The sequence below is a fragment of the Eulemur rufifrons genome, chromosome 6 (assembly GCF_041146395.1).
Source record: "Eulemur rufifrons isolate Redbay chromosome 6, OSU_ERuf_1, whole genome shotgun sequence".
In the NCBI taxonomy this organism is placed as follows: Eukaryota; Metazoa; Chordata; class Mammalia; order Primates; family Lemuridae; genus Eulemur; species Eulemur rufifrons.
The window spans coordinates 25,342,099-25,363,649 of NC_090988.1; the positions used below are offsets into that span (position 1 = coordinate 25,342,099).

The window sequence follows — 21,551 nt, forward strand, 5'->3', positions numbered from 1 at the left end:
TGAGAAATTTTAGCTAGTTTCCATCTTCCTATTTGTTAAAATCTAAACTGCTGCCAGTGAGTGTGCAATGCAAAAGTTTGGCCTCTGCTGCCCCCTAGTGGAATCACATGCTGCTATCTAAATTACTCAAAATTTTTGAGCGCCACAAAATGCAGCCAGGCAAATAAAGCTAAGTTGGAATACTGCTCAAATTATTCTGCCTTCCACTACTCTGGAGAAAAAAATACAGTTTATATTACAAACTTCCATCTTCTACCCAAACCCTCCCCAAACAAAAGCATTTGAAAGATTAGGATTATCTGATGTCTGTTTTCCATTCCCAAATCTGTTCTATTTTCAACTGGACATTTTTAAAAGCAATGAAAGAAAGAGCTTGGTTTTGTGTATACTAAGAAATTTTAGCCCTAAAGAGAACTGTTTTTAAGTGACAGAATGTATCACAGGATACAGCATTATAAAACTATTCATATCCCTTGCCTCACTTGTCTCTAAAGGAGATTATTTTGTTAAAAGGGGTGTAGAATGATTAAGGGATAGAGGGAAATTTCTCAATTGCTGTAGAGCAAACGAATTTTAGACGGGTAAATAAATTAAAACAGAATTAAGTACTTCAAGGCAACAAGTACCTGAATCACCCTTTGTTTTTATTTAGCTAAAATAAAAAAAGAAAAAAAAAAACCCAGATTCTCCCAACCTTAGCTATTTTGTTAATTAATTTATTTTTCTATATCCATATTATAGTTCAATTCCAAATCCAAACACTATCTGGCAACCAGGTTTTAATTACAGCCGAATACACAGGATTTTAATTAGTTTCAAATTTTAATTTAGCCTTTATTCAATTCAATTATTCAGTCTCATGGCCCACAAAACTTTCTAATTATCTCTAAGCCCATTAATGGCAACTTTTAAACTGCCAGAGAAAAAATAAACATTACATATGCTAAGCCTTTCCACTGACTATACATCTAAAAGAGCCAATTCAAAATATTTTTAATTGGTTACAAAGGGTCAAACAGGCTTGTACTTTAAAAATTAATGAACCACATTAGAAATTACATTAAAAACATTTTTTCAAATTAGTATTCTCTCGTTAGACACAATCATTGTGATGTTCTAACTCTTCATCTCCATAGTCATTAAAATCCAATTTAATGCTCACCATGGCATGTTCAATTACATAAGATTTTCAACAACTTCTCCAAGAATCAAGAACCCTGAAATATTACCCCTGATATATGGAGATGTCCGATAACCTTCATATGGGGAGAATAATTTTACTGCTAAATGTATTCTATGGCGGAATCAGTCTGCCTTGTCCACATACATACCACTCGCACATCTAGAAAACATGTAATACACATCAAAATAATCACATTAAGGAATACATAAAATAGGAAAAAGCAAAAAATAAAATAAAAAGCACCTAATGTGCTTGTGAGATACCACATCCAATGTTACCTATCCAGACGCCCACAGGACCACAGAATACAAATGTGCACGAGTACATGTACAAGTTTATACATGCTACACATTTATTGAAGACAATTACACAGTGAAACATTCCACCAACCATCACCAATGACTTCTCAGAATATCTCACCATGAATAATTAGAACATGTACCCACCACATTAAATACCACTGACGTACCATGCACCTCTTATAAGATGGAAAAGAGAACAGATTGCTGTTCTACCCATGTCACTTAGATACAAGAAAAAATTCTAAAGAGAAATTTGTCTGAATGTACAATGACATCATATACAAAACCCAGTCCTCACTATTGCCTATTCAAATATACATCATTAATTGCAATTAAAAGACTTACTTTGACCAGGCATAGTGGCTCATGCCTGTAATCCTACCACTCTGGGAGGCCGAGGCCAGAGGATTTGATTGAACTCAGGAGTTTGAGAACAGCCTGAGCAACAGTCAGACCCCATCTCTAGTAAAAATAGAAAAATTAGGCCAGGTGTCGTGGCAAGCGCCTGTAGTCCCAGCTACTTGTAAGGATGAGGCAGGAGAAGCCCAGGAGTTTGAGGCTGCAGTATGCTACAATGAAGCCCCTGCACTCTACCCGGGGCAACAGAGCGAGACTCTGTCTCAAAAAAGACTTACTTTTGAACCATCTAGTACATAAATCCTATTTTAAGATAGTCTTTTACTATTGTACTATCCTCTCCCTTCTTTCATGCTGGTCAAAAGGAACACATTTAAGTGAGTACATTTTGATTATAAACCATGTTTAAAGATGGCCTCTGGAGCAAATCTGAATCAATCAAAAAAAAAAAAAAAAAACCTTTAAACATTCAAACATGTTATGAAAATCAGAAAAACAGGAAAGAGCTCTACTTTTCGTTAGGTCACAGAAGGACACGAAAAACCTTCCCTTCAGCTGAAATAAATAAGTCACCATACACACAAAAAAAGTGTTTTTCTTCAAAAACTATAAACTTCCAAAAACTATAAATACAAAGAAATCTAGAATAACTAAACTCCAAATGGTCTTCCTACATAAGCAAGGGATAGAGGACACTATTATACCTGGGGCCACTTGCTGAAGTGGGCACAGGGCAGGTAGAAAAGCAAGCCTGACAGAGGAGCACAGTCTTTGTGCTTGGGCCTCAAGTTCCCGCCATCCCTGGGAAAGCCTTAAAGAAAAGTTTGTGGCTTGAACTCAGAAGCAACTGTTGGTCCAGTTAGACCAACTCTGAAATCTATATAATACCCAATCACTCAGTTTTGATGAGAAAGGAAATGGAATGAAAATGTAAGAGAAGAAATAGTCCATCTGTGGCTAATCTTATTGTGATTAGTATTTAGGCCATTTCCAATTCTTAACCATTATAAATATTAGTAAGACAGACATCTTTACTGAAACTTCATTCATCTATTTTCTGAAGATCCATTTCTGAATATGGAATTACTAAGACAAAAGGAAGAACTCTAAGGTTTTTGATAAACAAGTGTTACCAAATGCTATCCAGAAAGATATTAACCATCTACAATTCTACTGACAATGTTCATCTCCCAGCTTCACTGCTACCTCAACAGCAATGGCATGTCATGTAATCCTTTTTCATTCATTCACATACCTTTCTATGCCATTTAGTTCCAAATGGCTGACTTTACTATGTTCTTTACTACATAATTTCCTCATAGCTCTTAAGCTTTTATGGGGAGGAAAAGTTCAGAGGGAGGGGGGCATAGGGAGCAGCCTCCAGCAAGGCCTCTAATTCCTGCACTAGGAAGAAAGCAAAAAGAAATCCATGACTCCAAATTACCTTGCCTCTTATTAGAGCCTATACCCAAGAAGAGCACAAGATTTAGACTAGAAGAGTCAGACTGCCTGGGTTCAAATCCTGACTCTAGATCTTCAATCAAGTTGTTAACTGCTCAAAGATTCAATTTCATCATCTGGAAATAGAGACTGAATGATACGTTAGCCCCTGCTCATCCACTGTTTCACTTTCTGCAGTTTCAGTCACCCATGGTCAAACAAGGTCCAAGAATACAAAATAGAAAAGTTACAGAAATAATTCATTAAGTTTTAAATTGCATGCCACTCTGAGCAGCATAATGAAACCTCACATTGTCCCACTCTGTCCTGCCCAGGATGTAAGTGAATCATCTCTTTATCCAGTGTATCCATGCTGTAGACACTACCCATCCATTAGTCACTTAGTAACTATCTCAGTCATCAGATTAAAAAAAAAAAAAAAAAAAAATACACAAGAAACCATGCAGTATAGGGTTTAGTACTACCTGAGAATCAGGTATCCACTGGGGGCCTTGGAAAATATCCCCTGAAGGTAACAGATGACTGTAGTCCTATACCTGAGCAGTCATTAAGATTCAATGAGATGATGTTCAGTGAGCAATTCTGGGGAAAAGTTTAGTAAGGGAAAGTTAAAACAAAAAACTAAAATAAGACTGTCATGGATTTTTCTTAGTACTAATCAAGTGTCAACCATAATGATTTACAATAGCTGTCAAGATGCTATCAGCTCACACCACAGAAAACCAAAGCAGCACTCATTTACCTGAATTCCTCCATTCTTTCTCTACAGTTGGGAAAGTATGCTTTGTTTTTTAGATAGCATCAACAGCAAAGAAATAGGCCAGTATACCTACCTGGCAGTTCTACCTGCTCTGTGAATATACGTGTTGGCATCCTCCGGACAATCAAACTGAAGAACCCAATTCACAGCTGGGAAATCTATAAAGAATAATGAATGTCAAGAAATCAGTTTCAAGATCTGCTCTGCTGCACTATTTTTATTTTACAATATTGCTTGCTAGTACTTTCTATCACATCAAACTGATAGATATCATCTGTGTACTCTATTAAAAATAAAGTTAATTGCATGAACCAAGAGATAAAACACTTGACAAAGTAAACTAAAATTAATGACTGAATGTGAAGATTATCTCATACCTGACAAAGAGACAGATTGCTTTGTGTCAGACAAACAATGAAATACCCTGACATTTAATAACCTAAAAGAACTATAATACTTTTCATGGGAGAATACAAAACAAAAACACCCTGCTTTTCATGGAGTCCTAGTGAACTATAAAACTGGTTTCTAAATTTAATGGAAGGTTTACTTTTCTTGCTGTTTCCACCTTCGTGTGAATAAATGATGTTTTTCTAGGTCCCTCTCCTATTTCTTAAAATTATTCCATATATATTTTCTGGCTATAGCAGTTTTCATTTTCAAAGAATCCTGCTCTCAACTCCTTAAAAGAACTACTTTGTCATTTGTGGATTTTGCTGCAAAGATTTTAGATCAATTTCTGTCAGAGAAAAGGGCCAGGCACTAAGAAAAAAAAAATTTTTTTTAAGATACTGGAAGATGATAGTTATGAGCATCAAAACTGTCACTAAGTCACGCAATCTATTCAAAAGGGTTGAATTTTAGTATGAGGAGGAAGAACCAAGAAAAACAGTAGAGATATTTAGAACGATTCTCAGAACTTGAAGTAACCAGGTACCCCACAGGACAGGGGCAGGATGCAGGCTACAGACAGGAAGATAGATTGAAAGCAGCAATGAGAACCTCAGGTCCCCTCCCTTATCCTATATAGTTGGGTCTTCTGAAGAAAACCAAGAGTCTTATTCTGGAGAAAGAGGTCAGAGCCCAGGACACCAGAACCAGAGTGAAAATAGGAGTACTAAGGAACAGTCTACGTGCCGCCTGAGAGGCCTGGTTGCAAACTGCCTTGCTAGGCTTCCACAGAGCCATCAGCAAGCTTAGTTCTCATGAGATTGAGATTTTCTTCTCTGGAGAGACTAAATACTCAAGGAGAATAGATATCTAAATTTTGAGTCCTCCACAAAATGATCAACTCCGTCCAAATCCCCTCACAATGACGGCCATTAGTCAACAAGCCTCATATATGTACAAATCACTTCAAATAGGTTTTTAGTGCCTCATTGTTATATATGACATCCAAATGCAGACAATTGAGAGAAGCCTTAAATATGAAAGACAGATGAAAAACAAACAATGTGGGCAAGAGAACATAAAAAATTAATATCTTCAGAGAGAAAATACTGTATCCAAATAAAGGCTATAAAGGAAGTGTTCATAATGGTTAAAAGTTAAAATTTCAATAGAAAAGCTGAACTATAAAGTAAAAGAAATCCTCCAGAAAGAACAAGAAAAGGACAAAGAGATGGGCAACAGGAGAAAAACAGGAAAATTAGAATATCAAGAAGGTCAAATACTCTCCTAAGAAAGAGTAAATAACGGGGGGAAGGGAAGAAATTTTATAACAGGACAGTTATTAACTCCAAGAAAATCACAAAAAAGTTTAAGAAACAATCTAAGCACACTATTCCCTCAGCAGCAAACAATTACATAGTCAAAATATTGTAAATATTGAATATTTAACCAACACACCAAGAAGCGATTCATAGGTAAATTTGCTGCAACTAAGAGACATGAGTATCTACTCTATGCTGCTCAATATGGTAGTTATTCCAAGTTTAATTAAAATTAAATTAAAAATTCATCCCTCCCTCCATTCCACTAGCTACATTTTAAGTGTTCAATAGCCACATGTAGCTACTAACTATAGTATACGACATTTGCAAACATGGAATATTTTAATCATCATAGAAAATTCTATTGAACAGTGGTCTAGATTAAAAAGCACAATGAATGCCTGCAAAACTAGGACCTCACACTAAAGTATATCATCACAAAGTGTCAGAACTGGATCAACAGAAAATCCAAGGAATATCCAGAAAAAGGAAAGAGGGCTAATAAGAAGGAATCAAAAAAGCAAACATCTTCTCAACAGAATACTGACTACTAGGAGACAACAGAAAATATCTACAAGTTTCTAAGAGAAAACTTCAACCTAGAATTCTACTGCCAACCCAATTATATATCAAGAATAGGCCATTAGCAGACATGCAAGGACTCACTTTACATCACATACACCCTTATGAAGCTATAGGGGAATGAGCTTTATTTTTAAAAAATAAGTAGTAAGCCAAGAAAACTACAACAGATAATCTGGAAAGAAAAGTCCCAGGATGAGAGGTGTGCATCAGGCTTAAGGAGCAACCACTCTAGGTTAGAGCTGGAGGCAGAAGGCTACAAGAGAGAGGTGCGAAGGGGAAAAGAAACAGAACTGTGAATTGTTATAGAACATGACATCTACTGGAACACTTGAGAATTTATAACTGGGAACACAGAAAACTAAGCAAATTGTATAGTAATTAACTCAATTATTACCTCAAAAAACACAAAAGTATGAGACAGGTAATCTTAGTACACTGTTTACTGCAATAAACAATTATAATTGAAACAATGTAAACATGAAATATTTAACCAAAAGTCATGAAATAACAGGAAAGACAGGGGTAGCAGAAGAGAAGATGATTGTTGGAGAGGTTATAAAAGGAAGTCTTGGGATAATTTCTAAACTTGATAGATTAAAAAATGGCAGTAGAGGATTACTTAGGAATATGGATCAAAATACCAGAAAAAAAAAAATAAGTTTTAAGTAGTTGCTTCCAGGGAGTGAGGAGGGGTAGAGCAGAGTCTGCTATGTTTCATCATAACTCAGTGTTATCCATATACATGTACTATTTATTAAAAAATAAAACTGACAAAATAAAGTTTAAAAAGGTAATAGCATATTCTAAAGTTCTTAGACATTATGTAAGAGCTTCAAGATATTCATTGTGTAACAGGAAAAACTGTAATAGAAACAACTTAAATGTCCAGTATTACAGGAATAAATATATAACTGGATAGATTCACACTATGGGACATTCTATATAAATATTAGATTTTTATAGGTCAACATGGAAAGACTTCAAAAGTCATAGACTAGTATATACAATATTGTTTATATGAACTTTTAAAACACCCAATACTATACAGTGCTTATGAATACATGCACATAAAGTATTTCCTTTAGAAATAAACCAGAAGAGGCTCTTGATACTTCTTATGCCATAGATAAAGCCTATGAACCTCTTCTCAGAATTGTTTCAATGCATAAAAACACAGGAATATAAGAAATAAAACAATGAAATAAAGATATTTTCATTGGACTTTTGATATAATGTATATGCATATTTACTAACACACTAAATAACACGACCTAGTTGTGGGTCTGATAACTACTATAATACCAAATTAATACCAAGTGTAAACAATATCCCAAGATGCCTGTAAAAACTAATGTAAAATGAAAATATGACTTCAATTGGTGACAAAGTCACAGATACTACTAAAACTGCAACAGTTTGTTGCTCACATTCATAATACTAAATTTCAGTTAAAGGCTAGTAAAAAAATATTATTTTTTCCCTCCTCAAGTTCACAGACCCACCAAATTCTATCATAGACTCTTCAGACTAGCAGTGAAGAACCTTCAACTATTATAAAGGATACACACCAAATATGACAGTAACTTTAGGGAGAAGGGGGAATAAAATGGGACAGGGAAAAGGTACACAAAGGACTACATCAATTAATATTTAACAAAATTCAAGGAAGATGACAAAATATTTACATCTATTCACTGTGAGTAGATGATTTATATGTGTGATGTTTTTAAAATTATCTTCTAGTTTTTAAAAAAGTAATCTGGCCTTTAAAAGAAGTAAACTTCAGTTCAAAATTGGCTTGTGTGACCCAAACTATTTCAGGTTCAAACATCAGAGTGAGAATGGGCACGGTGGCTCACGCCTATAATCCTAGCCCTCTGGGAGGCCAAGGTGGGAGGATTGCTTGAGTTCAGGAGTTTGAGAGCAGCCTAAACAGAAGGAGACCCCATCTCCACTAAAAACAGAAAAATTAGCCAGGTGTCATGGCAAGTGCCTGTAGTCCCAGCTACTCGGGAGGCTGAGGCAGGAGGATCACTTGAGCACAGGAGTTCGAGGTTGCAGTGAGCTATCACAACGCCACTGCACTCTACCTGGGGCAACAGAGCAAGACTCTGTCTCCAAAAGGAAAATCAGAATGAGATATAAAACAGATACAAGCACAACCAAAATGTTTCACAAAACTATATAGTCAAATGGAGGGTGAAGGATGGGTTGTTGTGGGGCTGAGAAAATAGCCTAGAGAACTTTGAAAATATGCATACTTGGCTACTGTCTCCAGTCACATGTGGATAAACTGATACAATGTCTGAGATACACTTTAGAATACTCCAAGAGGGATAGGAGAAGGGATCATGAAAAAGATTACTAAAGCTGGGTAATGTGTACATGAGAGTAGATTAGATTTATTCTCTTTCTGTGTATGTTTAAAACTTGCCAAAATTAACAAATATGACAACATAAAGAGATTGAAGGATTCAAATTCTATCCTTTGTTCTCTCTAAACTAATTTTCCTCTATTATTTAATACTTCCCCATCCCACTCCCACAAAGCCTCAAGTTGTCTATCGACACAGTGGCCTTCTGAAAATTTAAATACATTAAATGCAGTGATTTTCAGGTAAAAATTAGAATGGCTGGTGAAAAGATGGACTTCACTGATTTGTTAAATGAGTTTGATACCTATAAACAAGATTCCAGTTTTCAAAGAAACAGGAATTGTATTCACATCTTTAAACTTTTAATCCTCCTTTGATATTGTAGGCTGCTCAGGATTCTACAGTATAATTATCATGAAACAATGGTAAGAGCACAAAAGATGCAAATATTATGGAAATTTTTACCACGCATCTTTAACATTAATTAACTGCTACCAATTTACTTATTTTTCTCTTACAAAATAAGAAAAGGCCCAATTATTTGAGCCTATTAGATTTCCCAAAATACACCTTATAGCAAATTACGTTCCCCACAATCACAGAAATTTCATGGTAGGAAAGTCTCTCACCCAGGCCCCTGGCTGCAATATCAGTAGCAAAGAGTACCGCAGCTCTCTTACGGACAAATTCATTATAGACTTCCATTCTTCTCATCTGCTGCTGTCGACCATGGAGGGCAAGGATAGAAATACCAGGACGCAGCCGGCAGAACACACGGTACAGATACTGAACCTGGGCATTAACAGAAGAGTAAGTTTGGTACTTCCAGATGGCAATAGTAAAGCTTATAAGATGAACAGCAAGAATATATTAGGAGCACAAATTTTACCAGTTAAAAAAAACTTAAATATGGAGCAGAGAAAGGGAAATGTAGTCTAGTCAAACATTTTTGCTCACATATTTCCTTAGATTTTTTTTCAAATGCTCTTCTTACATTTTTATGTTGACATCTGAAATCTTTCTGAATTTGAATAGTTGCACAGAATGTAGTTTCTGATAAATATTAATGTTTTAAAATAAATACTTCTCTCATAAACATATCCGATGAATTCTAAATAGCAATTTGATACCCACTATCAACCAAGTAAAAAGTCTAAAGAAACACTTTAACAGAAAGAAATTTTATTTCCTTCCTCCTTTAATTCACATTTCTATTTCCTGACCTCACAGAATCACATCTTAAGTTTGAGGCCTGAAAAGTCTTATATTCATGTTATCATAATTCAATTTTCTACAAAAGTTAAAACTGATATAGTTTTAATTTCCTATGATAATAAGCTGCCTTAACTTTCTTCTCAGACTGAGCAATTAATAATAGTACAAAAATTAGTAGTACAGAACTAACCAAGAAATGTTAGGATTTCATAAACTGTTAGACATAAAATTATTGTAAATGTACAGGACTAAATGGAGCCGATTGTTTTAGTTCTCTGTATCTTATGTACTCATAAATGGATACTAAGAACTGCTAGAATGACAAAGAGTTGAGCATCATTTTCCCTCACATAGGTGTTAAGAAAATTTGTTCACATAAATAGAGAAAAAGGACTCAAAGGAAATTTAACTCTTTCAGTTCCTACAAAACATGCCAAAAATCATGATATATTATAAATAATTTTTGGTGATCAGCTAATAACTCCATTAAAGTGTCTCTTCAACTTTGTTGAAAGTAGAGAATGGAAAACCAAGTGAATTACAAAATGACTTGTTACCTAATCATTAGTCATTCACTTTCTCAACAGCAATATTCTAGTGCCAGGGAGGTTTTGATTCTGCGACAATGTACCAATAAGATTCCGGACAGACAGACTTACACCTTTCTTTCGTAAAGATGTAACATGAGCTACCATGAAAGGGCGATGGGAAAGGAGACCCAGCAGACCACAGATGCACTCTCAGGCAAAGTACAATGCAAATTCAGGAAGTATAAAATTGAGTTCATTCAAACTTTCTACAATCTGCATCTCTTGAATCTAGACTGACCTCGAATTCCTGCTTTTCAACAAACGAGCTGGGGTGGACGTATGTGAAATAAAGCCACGTAGGTTCTAAGTATGAAGTTTAATTCTAACTTACAGAAGGTCATTGGAGGGTTTTAAGCAAGTCTGTGCTTTATTCTAGTTTCTACTTTCCAAAGATCACTCTGGCTACATTGTGGAAAAACTATAAGAAAGAAAGAGGGAATGGAGAGACCAATTAGAAGGCTAGGGGGAAATTAAGCATGGTCCAGACTGCAGTGTAGCCTGCCTGGGAGGTAATGAGAAGTGCTAGCTAGTGAGTTATCAGATTGAATACGGGATAAAGACAGGAATTAAGAGGTCAGTCATTTGAAAGGAAGAAGAGTTGGAGGAAGCAAATCTAGGGATAAGAAGTTTTAAATTGTTTTTCCCATGTTAAGCTTGAAATGCCTTCTAGACACACAACTGGAAATATCCAGTAGCCAAGTGGATATACAAAGGTCTGGAGCTCAGGAAAGAAATCAGGACTTGAGATGTAGATTTGCCTGTTAGCATATAAATGAATTTAAAGCCATGAAACTAACAAGGTTACCCAAAAAGAGCATAAATGGAAAAAGGACAGGGTAGAGGTGTAAGGCACTCCCAACTGCAGTGGTCAGAGGAGAACCCAGCACAGGAGGGTTAAAACAGAGCAGAAAAAAAAGGAAGTGGAGGCAGGGTTAAGGAGTGGAGTCACAAGTGTCTAAAGATGACTCTGGTTTTGAAAGGGAGAAACAGTCAGCTGTATCAAGTGCTCCTGAGAGGCCAAATAAAATAAGGACTAATAACTAAGCACTGACTCTGGAAAGCTATCTCTCTTAATAATGGCTGATTCAGTGGAAGACTAAGGAGAGCACAAGAGGTGACAATGTGATTCACCTAGTAAAGACAGGTCTTTAGAAAAGTTTTCTATGAAGAGGAACAAAGAGGCATTGACTAAAAAGGGACATGGGACTTGTTTTTTTACTCTTAATGTGGACAATATTAAAGAATGGGGAGAAAAGAAAATGAAAGAGAAAGTAGATATTTGCAATAGCAAATGCCTTGTGCAAGTCAGAGGACAGAGCCTATAACACACTAGAATGGCTGATCATAGAAACAACGAAGGATACTTCATCTACCATGGTAAGAGGAAAAGTATCTATTACAGAGTAGAAACTTTAAACAGAACTCAAAATAGATAAGAAAACCAACACTTCTTTAGGAGATGGGAGATGTAAAGTTTTGAAAATCTAAAATAGGTCCTATAAAAACTGAAGGCATGGCCGGGCATGGTGGCTCACACCTATAATCCTAGCACTCTGGGAGGCCGAGGTGGGTGGATGGTTTGAGCTCAGGAGTTCAAGACCAGCCTGACCAAGAGCAAGACTCCGTCTCTACTAAACAAACAAACAAAAAATATATATAAATTAGCTGGACAGCTAAAAATATATAGAAAAAATTAGCCGGGCATGGTGGTGCATGCCTGTAGTCCCAGCTACTTGGGAGGCTGAGGCAGGAGAATCGCCTGAGCCCAAGCATTTGAGGTTGCTGTGAGCCAGCCTGATGCCACGGCATGCTAGCCCAGGCAACAGAGTAAGACTCTGTCTCAAAAAAATAATAAATTAATTAAAAAAAAAACTGAAGTCATTCTTTCCATGGGAGGCTAGGTGGGAAGATTGCCTGAGCCCAGGAGTTTGAGGTTACAGTGAGCTATGAGTGCGCCACTGCATTCCAGCCAGGATGACAAGCAAGACTCCAACTCTAAAAATAAATAATTAATTGTGCGGTAAAATGATAGGGTTTAGTAGACAACAGAAACAGATCACCACTTACCTTCCTATCAGCTGGAGAGCTCACCTGTGTATTTATCATGCTAACCTACCACAAAAGCTGCAAGTCTAGAATTGATCTATATACCGTATATGTCATCAGGAATCTGAAATATATTGGAGAAGTGGCACACACGCACACACAAAGACCATGGACCCTTCTCCTTAAGGGAGGAGACCAAGTTCCCTTGTACATCTCTGAATTCCTCATTCCTGGCACAGGGCTAGCATTAAAGAAGTGTTTATTAACTAAGTAAAGATATAAACAAACCACTACAGAAGGACAGAGGAGGAAGCAACTCATACTTAAAAAAGGAAATGTCAGAAAGGGACTTTCAGGTGTAACATTTAAGCTTAGCCTTAAAGAACATTAAGAATTTCCCCAGAGTCAGGGAAAAAGGATGAGGGGAGGGCATTCGAGACAAAGATTAGCATGAACAAAGATCAGCATGAACAAAGATATGAGGCATGGATATAAATCGTATATTCAGTTCCATATTTATGGAGGATAAGTGTCAGATTATGAGGACCTCTGTTTAGCCTAGCTAACGACTATTCATTCTACCAATATTTATCCAGGGCTATTATGTGCACAGTATTGTTAGCACCTAGCACAATAATGAAGAAAAAAAAGTTTCCACTCTCATGAAGCCTAAACTCTTATCCACTGATTCCTTTACAATAAGGGTTATAGATCCCTCACCACACCTGGCACTGTATTTCTTATAATTATTTGTCTAAGTGATATTGGTATTTCAAAAGGGACAATTCAACATGAATAAGTTCAGGAAGGAAAAAAAAAAAACAAAGCACTCGATACCTCTTTGCAACTGGAGAAAAATACGATACTCTTCTTCTTCAGATGGCTTCTCAAAAAGGAATAGAGCACACTTACTTTTTGCTGCAGCTCACAAACTATGTAGTTCTGTTCCAAAGTGGCAGGGGTGCTTGTGAAATTAAGGAGAGAAGAAACATTAAAAATAGGTCATGTTGGCAACTTTGAAATCCAGACCAAAAAAGGAAAAGTTTTAATAGTGGCACATCTCAAACAAATTTCCTATATACATACATCAAAAAGAACCTTCCTCTATTATCCTTAGGAAATGAAGTCAATGCATGACTTTAAAATACATTCGAAATCTTACACATTATATGTCAAAAGAATATAACATATAAACAGTGATTATCTCTGAAAACGCAGGGTCAAGGATCAACTAAGAAGGGGCATGAAAGAACTTGCTGGACTGATAATAGTGTTCTACACCTTATTAGGGATTGGGTTGCAGAGATATACAAATTCATCAAAACTCAAATGTATACTTAAAATTTGCATATTTCATTGTATATAAGTTTCATACCAAAAGAAAAAAATCTGTACAAATATTAAATTCATTAGTGATACATGTGCTGAAGTATTCAGGGGAAGTATACAGATATCAGCAATTTACTTGAAATACATCAAAAATAAGATAATATACAGTTAGATGAATGAATAAATGCAAATAAATGGATCCTACCATTTGGTAGGTATAAAGTGTTTACTGGTAAAAGCCTTGTAATTTACTGCATGTTTGAAACTTCATTATAAAATGTTGGAGAGAAATATATATGCATTTTATCTTTAATAAATCTATTTTTAGGATTCTATTAACACTACTTTGGTTAAAAAAAACACAAAAAATATACGGTATTATTTATAAAGCAAAAATAGATGAAAATCAACCCCAATGTCCACCAATAGGGAATTCCCAGAATGATTATACATCCACACAACTGCATCATACAACCATAATAAAATGAAAAATCTATTCATACAATGCTATCAAGTGATCTCTAGGCTATATTGTTAAGGAAAGAGGCATATAACTGAATAGTACATACAATTTGGTAACATTTATTAGGGTGTGGATATACATTATATATGCATACACATGCTCATCCCTTTTTTTTTGAGACAAAGTCTCACTCTGTTGGCCTGAGTAGAGTGCTGCGGTGTCAGCCTAGCTAGCTCACAGCAACCTCAAACTCCTGGGCTCAAACGATCCTCCTGCCTCAGCACCCCCAAGTAGCTGGGACTACAAGCACACGCCACTACGCCAAGCTAATTTTTCTATTTTTAGTAGAGACAAGGTCTCACTCTTGCTCAGGCTGGTCTCAAACTCCTGACCTCAAGCAATCCTCCCACCTCAGCCTCCCAGAGTGCTAGGATTACAGGCATGAGCCACCGTGCCCAGCCCCGTGTGTGTGTGTGTGTGTGTGTGCGTGTGTGTGTGTGTTTATACTGAGGGAAAAAAAGGGGGCAGCAGACAAACCAAAAACCAGAAGTTAATTGGTGTTACAGGTTACACCAAAGTCATGATCCATAAAAAAATAGATAAGCTGGACTTCATTAAAATTAAAAATTTCTGATCTGTGATACAGTGTTCAAGAGAATGAAAGAACAAGCTACAGAATGGGAAAAAATATTTGCAAAAGACATCTGATAAAGGACTATTCTCCAAAATATACAAAGATCTCAAATTCAACAATAAAAATAGGAACATCTCTATTTAAAAAAAAAAAAAAAAAAGATGTTGGGGCAGGGGCAAAAATATTAACAGACACTTCTCCAAAGAGGACATATAGATCGCAGGTTAGCATATGAAAGATGCTCCACATCACAGGTCATCAGGGAACTATAAATTAAAACCATGAGATGCCACTACACACTTATTAGAATGGTCAATATCCGGAAGAATGATAACACCAAATGCTGGCGAGGATGTAGAGCAACAAGAACTCTCGTTCACTGCTGGCAGGAATGCAAAATGGTACAGCCACTTTGGAAGACAGTTGGGCAGTTTCTTACAAAACCAAACATTTTCACTATCTGGTGCAGCAATTGCTCCCTGGTATTTACCCAAAGGAGTTAAAAATGTATCCACACAAAAACTTGTACACAGGTGTTCACTGCAGCTTTATTCATAATTGCCAAAACCTGGAAGCAATCAGTATGTCCTTCAGTAGATAAATGAATAAACTGTGGTATATCCAGATAATGCAATATTATTGAGCACTAAAGAAATATGCTATCAAGCCATGAAAAGACATGAAGGAACCTTAAATACATATTACTAAACGAAAGAAGCCAGCTGGGTGCAGTGGCTCACGCCTATAATCCTAGCACTCTGGGAGGCCAAGGCAGGAGGACTGCTCAAGCTCAGGAGTTTGAGTCCAGCCTGAGCAAGAGCAAGACCCTGCCTCTACTAAAACTATAAAAATTAGCCCAGTGTGGTGGCATGTGCCTGTAGTCCAGGTACTAGGGAGGCAGAAGCAAGAGGATCCCCTGAGCCCAAGAGTTTGAGGTTGCAGTGAGTTATGATGATGCCACTGTACTCTGCCCAGAGAGACAGAGCAAGACTCTAACAAAAAAAAAAAAAAAAAAAAAAAAGGCAATATATTGTATGATTCCAACTACATGATATTCCGGAAAGAAAACTATTAAGATAGTAAAATAGTAAAAAGATTAGCGGACAAAAATGGATTTGGATGAAGAAGTAGAGCACAGTATTTTCAGGGCTGTGAAAATACTGTATGATACCATATAGTAGACACAAATCATCCAAACCCATAGGATATACACCACCAAGAGTGAACCCTAATGGAAACCATGGACTTCAGGTGATAAGGCTGCATCAATGTCAGTTCATCCATTGTAGCAAATGTGCTACTCCAGCGGGGGTGTTGATAATGGGGAGGCTGTGCCTACGTGGGAACAGGGAGTATATGGGAAATCTCTATACCTTCCTCTCAATTTTGCTGTGAACCTAAAACTTCTCTAAAATAATAGTCTTTAAAAAATAAATAGGTCATATCTATAGGAGTTTATGGAAAAATAGAATGAAGTTTTACAAAAGAAAACAAATGAGCCTAAATATGTACCCAGTTGATGACGTAATGACCAAGGAATTATCTCAAAAGAATGTTACATCTTTACTGGGATAGCTAAGGAAAAGAAATGCAGGAATCATTTTTTTTTTCTTTTAGGAATCAAATTTTTACAAGTAATCATTATTAGCAATATTGGTATTTTCCTGAAACTATTTTACATGTACTGACTGATAAATGGAATAAAAGTCTTTAGGAATGAAAATGTTTGGGTTAAGAGAAGAGATATGTGTGAAAAAAATGAGGCTGAGTAAAAACTTTACTTATCCTTACAAATCCTAAATTTAATTTGTAAGCATCATTATGAACTCTCTAAAAAAAGAAAGTCTGTCCACTGAAAAGCCTGACACGATGACCACCCCCACTAGCACTTCTTAGCATGTGGCCTTTAAATACTATATCTTGCTAAAAGGATTTTATAAGAGCTGGAAATATGTAAGATAAACCTAGAACACCAGAAAGCAAGGAGTCCAAACACTACTGAGGTGTGTCTTAAGGATCCAGGTAACAACTTGAAGCATCTCCTACTAGATAAGTCTGGGGCAACACAAGACAGTATTAAATATAATTTCTACTGATTGAAGGATGTAGAAAAAAGTTTAAATCTATGAGTTAAATAGTATTAATTTATCATTAATTATCATCAAATCTGAGTTTATTTTGATAACCCCAAAAACATTTTTTAAATAACCCACAAACACTGCTCACCTTTGGAAAATGCTAGGGAACCAACTCAGTCTTAAAGCCGATAAAAAGAGTAAAGCATTATTGATTCTTGTATTCTGGCTTTCCAGAAGAACAGTATCTCAGATAATCACACAGTTCATACAGGAAAGCTGTTTAATATGAAAGAATCTAAGCTAGTGAAAAAATGATAGAATTAATATATAATTTTTAAGTCCTAACGAAACAATGGAGCCCAGCAATAATTTCCATCAGCTCCCAAAATGAAAAGGTTAAAAAGCTAGTGGTCCTGCCATAAAGAAGCTGCTCATATCAAATTAACCCTTTAACCTAGAACGTCAACCATAAAAGTTGGGATAAATTTTAAAAACCACAATATTAAAGACATCAGAGAGCAGCCATGGCAGCCTGGACTGCAAGTGCTAAAGGAGAAAATGGAAATGCCCTAAGGCAACCTCTATATTAACCTCACTTTCTCCCACCCCAAATCATCTCCTTATTGCAAGACAGGAGAGGAAAAAAAGTGGTAGCCTTAAGGCTAAACATGTCATTCCCAGATCCCAGAGCCAAGAAAAACTGAATCTTAAAATTTTTCATACAATTTACCCTTAAGGAGTATGCCAACTCCTAGACTGAGCACATACAAGGCAAAACGAGGAGAAACAAATAAAAAGCAACAACTGGGAAGGTACAGAACTAAGCAGAGATTCTGGCAGTCTCACAATGGTATGAGGTTCAGAGCCTGGCATAGTAGAAGGGCTCTGGTAGGTATCTCAGTCTTTCACTGGAGACCCTGAGAAGGACTATGCCCTATGCGTCAGGGCTATACCCCAAATCTAGGGGCAAATCAGAAACAGTATAGCCCCAAAGTCTAATCGCCAGACTAGAACAGATTAACCGGAACTTAGGACATTTGCGCCTGCCAAGGGAAAAAAAAAAATATATTTTCAAAGGTCAAAGGAACAAGAGCACTTTCAGATGACTTTAAAAGAAATAACAGAACCTGGGGTACAACAGATGTCTCTGAAAAGAAAAAACTGCCAAGATAGCCTTCAAAAAAAAAAAAAAAATGAAAGAAAAGTCAAAAAGTCAAAACAGAATGTTTTACTAACAAACATGCACTAAAGAAATTTTTAAGCAAAAGAAACATTCTTAGATGTAAGCATGACAATGTAAGAATAATATTTGGATAAGTCTAAATATTGATGTTTCAGACAGTAAGTGACTTAAGGGGCTTAAAATATGGGTGGAATTAAAATACTTGATAATGAAGAACAAGCTAGGAAGAAGTAAAGGGACCTAAGTAATAATAGGTAAATTAACTGTCAAAAGCAATTATCATACCAGATAAAAACAATATGCTACTCACAAAGACAAATCTAAAAACATAGGATAAAAAACAACATACAAAGTAAAATGGGCCGGGCGCAGTGGCTCACGCCTGTAATCCTAGCACTCTGGGAGGCCAAGGCGGAGGATTGTTTGAGCTCAGGAGTTCGAGACCAGCCTGATCAAGAGCGAGACCCCCGTCTCTACTAAAAAAATAGAAAGAAATTATCTGGACAACTAAAAATATATAGAAAAAAATTAGCCGGGCATGATGGCGCATGGCTGTAGTCCCAGCTACTCGGGAGGCTGAGGCAGAAGGATTGCTTGAGCCCAGGAGTTTGAGGTTGCTATGAGCCAGCCTGACTCCATGGCACTCTAGCCCGGGCAACAGAGTGAGACTGTCTCAAAAAAAAAGAAAGAAAGAAAGAAAGGAAGAAGGAAGGAAGGAAGGAAGGAAAGTAAAACGATGGGAAAAAATTCACTGTGCAAACACTAACCAAAATAAAGTTGCTATACAGAGACTAATATCAAAGTAGACTTACAGGCAAAAAGTATTTGTAAAGAAAACATTTTATAAGTATTAATGTTTCAAATTAATAGATGTAACACTATATTTGTGTGTACCTAATAATATAAGCTCATAATATTTCAGATTTAAAATTTTTTATAATTCACCACAGATTTCAACTTATAGTCCTTGGAAAACAGCAAAGTCACTATAGCCCAAAAGCACATTTTTTTCAGAAATAAAATTAGAAGTACCAGTTGTTTACATATAGCAACATAAAGAAAACACTGGCATACTTTCTCTAAGTACTCTCTGACTTACAACTTCAGAAAGATCTAAACTTTTATTTCCAAGTCCTTCACAATTTGAGAGTATTCTCTAACACCTTAAAATATTCTTGATTATAATGTCTCTTGGTGTATTAACCACACTGATAATATTGCCTTTTCCCCTTTAGCAACTTGACGTTAGACAAAATTCCTAGGAGCCTTTGCTTTTTTATAATGTTTCCTGTGAATTTGGAATTAGAGTACTCCAGCCATCATCATATAATCTAAAGTTTTGTAAATTATGTCACTACATGTCTGCCTAAAATTTTCTGAAAGCCACGTTTTTGCAAGTGATGTAACTGGTTTTCAAAAATCATTTGTGACATATCAAAGTTTTTGCATTCAGTCTTTTCTAAAACTTTATGATCTACAAATAACCAACTCTTATCTACAAAAATTGGAGATAGTGAAAATATGCATAATTACTTTACATAAGTTATGAAGGGTCTTACAGACCATCTAATAATTAAAAAGTTTAAGTCTAATGAATTTTGAAAATACACACGAGGCAAACAGCAAAAAGGAAAAAAAGAAAACCAAAAAACCTGGACAGTCTTTACATTATCAAAAGTTTCAATAGCTATCTCAACACAACTTTTAACAGACCAATGTCTACTCTATAGTAAGCCAAGGAAAAAAACTATACCTCAAAGTATCTCTTGCTATTCCAGTCCCAAGTTCTTGATAGCCAAAGTTACCAATACTCAGTATCTCCAAAGTTTACCCATGAGGATCACCTAGAAGCAGAGTCTGGCCTCTCTTCCCCTCCTCAGGGTTTTTAATCCTAGATAGCTTTTGAACAAGGTCAAGGTGGGCCTCAATACCCATATTTTCTCTATTTAAGGATTTTCCATTGTCATGACAATTCATTTTCCAAATCTATTTAGACTAGCATTTCATAGCAAGAAGAAATGAAAGTCTTAAGATATAAATAACAGTAGAATTGAATTTGTATTGATATCTTCAACACAGAATCCAACTTATATTCACTGGAAGACACTTCTCTAGGAAGTCTGCAGGGATTCATACCAAATAGATATACTTCCAATAGCCAGACCAAAACACAATTTAAAACATATTTCCCCAACTATTTGCATATCACAAACATACACCTTTAACACACACTCTACTCTCCAGTTTTAAGTGAAACCAAGACAAATAAGACTTACCAGAATTTTAAACAGAAAATTATGTTGCTAAATATTAATGCATTTGATAAAAATGTGTTCCAGAGCACATCAGTACTGCATAATCCTACTAAAGAGAATGATTCTGTACCCAGATAATTTTGGTAAATGTACCAAGCTATATTCCACCTTCCACTGCTTTGGACAATCACAATGTCCATGAAAACATTAAAGGCTCTGAGAAATAAAAGTAAACTGTTTCACTCTGACTCAACATTTGGTGTTTATCTCATCCCTTCTCCCCTCATTACGGAAAGGTAGTTGGTGAATGGTAAAATATCGGTTAACATCTTATGGAAAAATATTTGTCCCCCACACCACATTTTGGGAAATGCTGCATTATTCTGACATTTAAAAGTATATCCAGAATTTGAGTAATTTTAACTGCTATGTTTACTATGCTTTGCACATCCAGTAACACAAAGATTCATATTTCTCAGAAAATATAAATGTAAAATATCAAATCCTTAAACTAAAAAAAAAAGAATACTGAATAAAAGAGTACATACCTATATTTTGCTCTTTCATGGACCCAGACATATTCAGGGTCTTTCAAACTCAAGCGTGCAAGGTCCTTTACAGATTTGGTTTGTGTTGCTGAAAATAGTAAAGTCTGACGTTTCTTGGGGAGATTTTCAATAATCGCATTCATGGTATCAGCAAAGCCCATATCCAAGATTCTATCTGCTTCATCAAGAACTAAAAAAGGAAAATGCAATGAACTACTGTACATTAGACTAAATGCAGTGTGGTATCCTGGATTGGATCCTAAGACAGAAAAAAGACAATAGTGGAAAAACTGGTAAAACCGGAATGAAGCCCGGAATTTATACAATGTACCAACGTTAATCTTAGCTTTGATAAAGGTACCATAGCTATGTAAGACATTAACATTGGGGAAACTGGGTGAAGGATATACAGAAACTCTATCACTGTAATTTTTCTATAAATCAAAAATACCCAAAAATACAGTTGATTTAAAAA

The 21,551-nt window shown here is 35.9% G+C and overlaps 1 protein-coding gene across 1 annotated transcript in view; it reads right to left on the reverse strand.

Moving 5' to 3' along the window:
- The window catches only part of DDX10 (DEAD-box helicase 10), a 251,676-nt gene that overhangs the window by 216,929 nt on the left and 13,196 nt on the right, over nt 1-21,551 (reverse strand). The window contains exons 6-9 of the mRNA XM_069468967.1: nt 21,077-21,266; nt 13,424-13,550; nt 9,365-9,527; nt 4,137-4,221 (exon numbers count right to left, since the gene is read on the reverse strand). Of these exons, the coding sequence (XP_069325068.1) occupies nt 4,137-4,221; nt 9,365-9,527; nt 13,424-13,550; nt 21,077-21,266 (565 nt within the window). The remainder of the gene's footprint in view (nt 1-4,136; nt 4,222-9,364; nt 9,528-13,423; nt 13,551-21,076; nt 21,267-21,551) is intronic.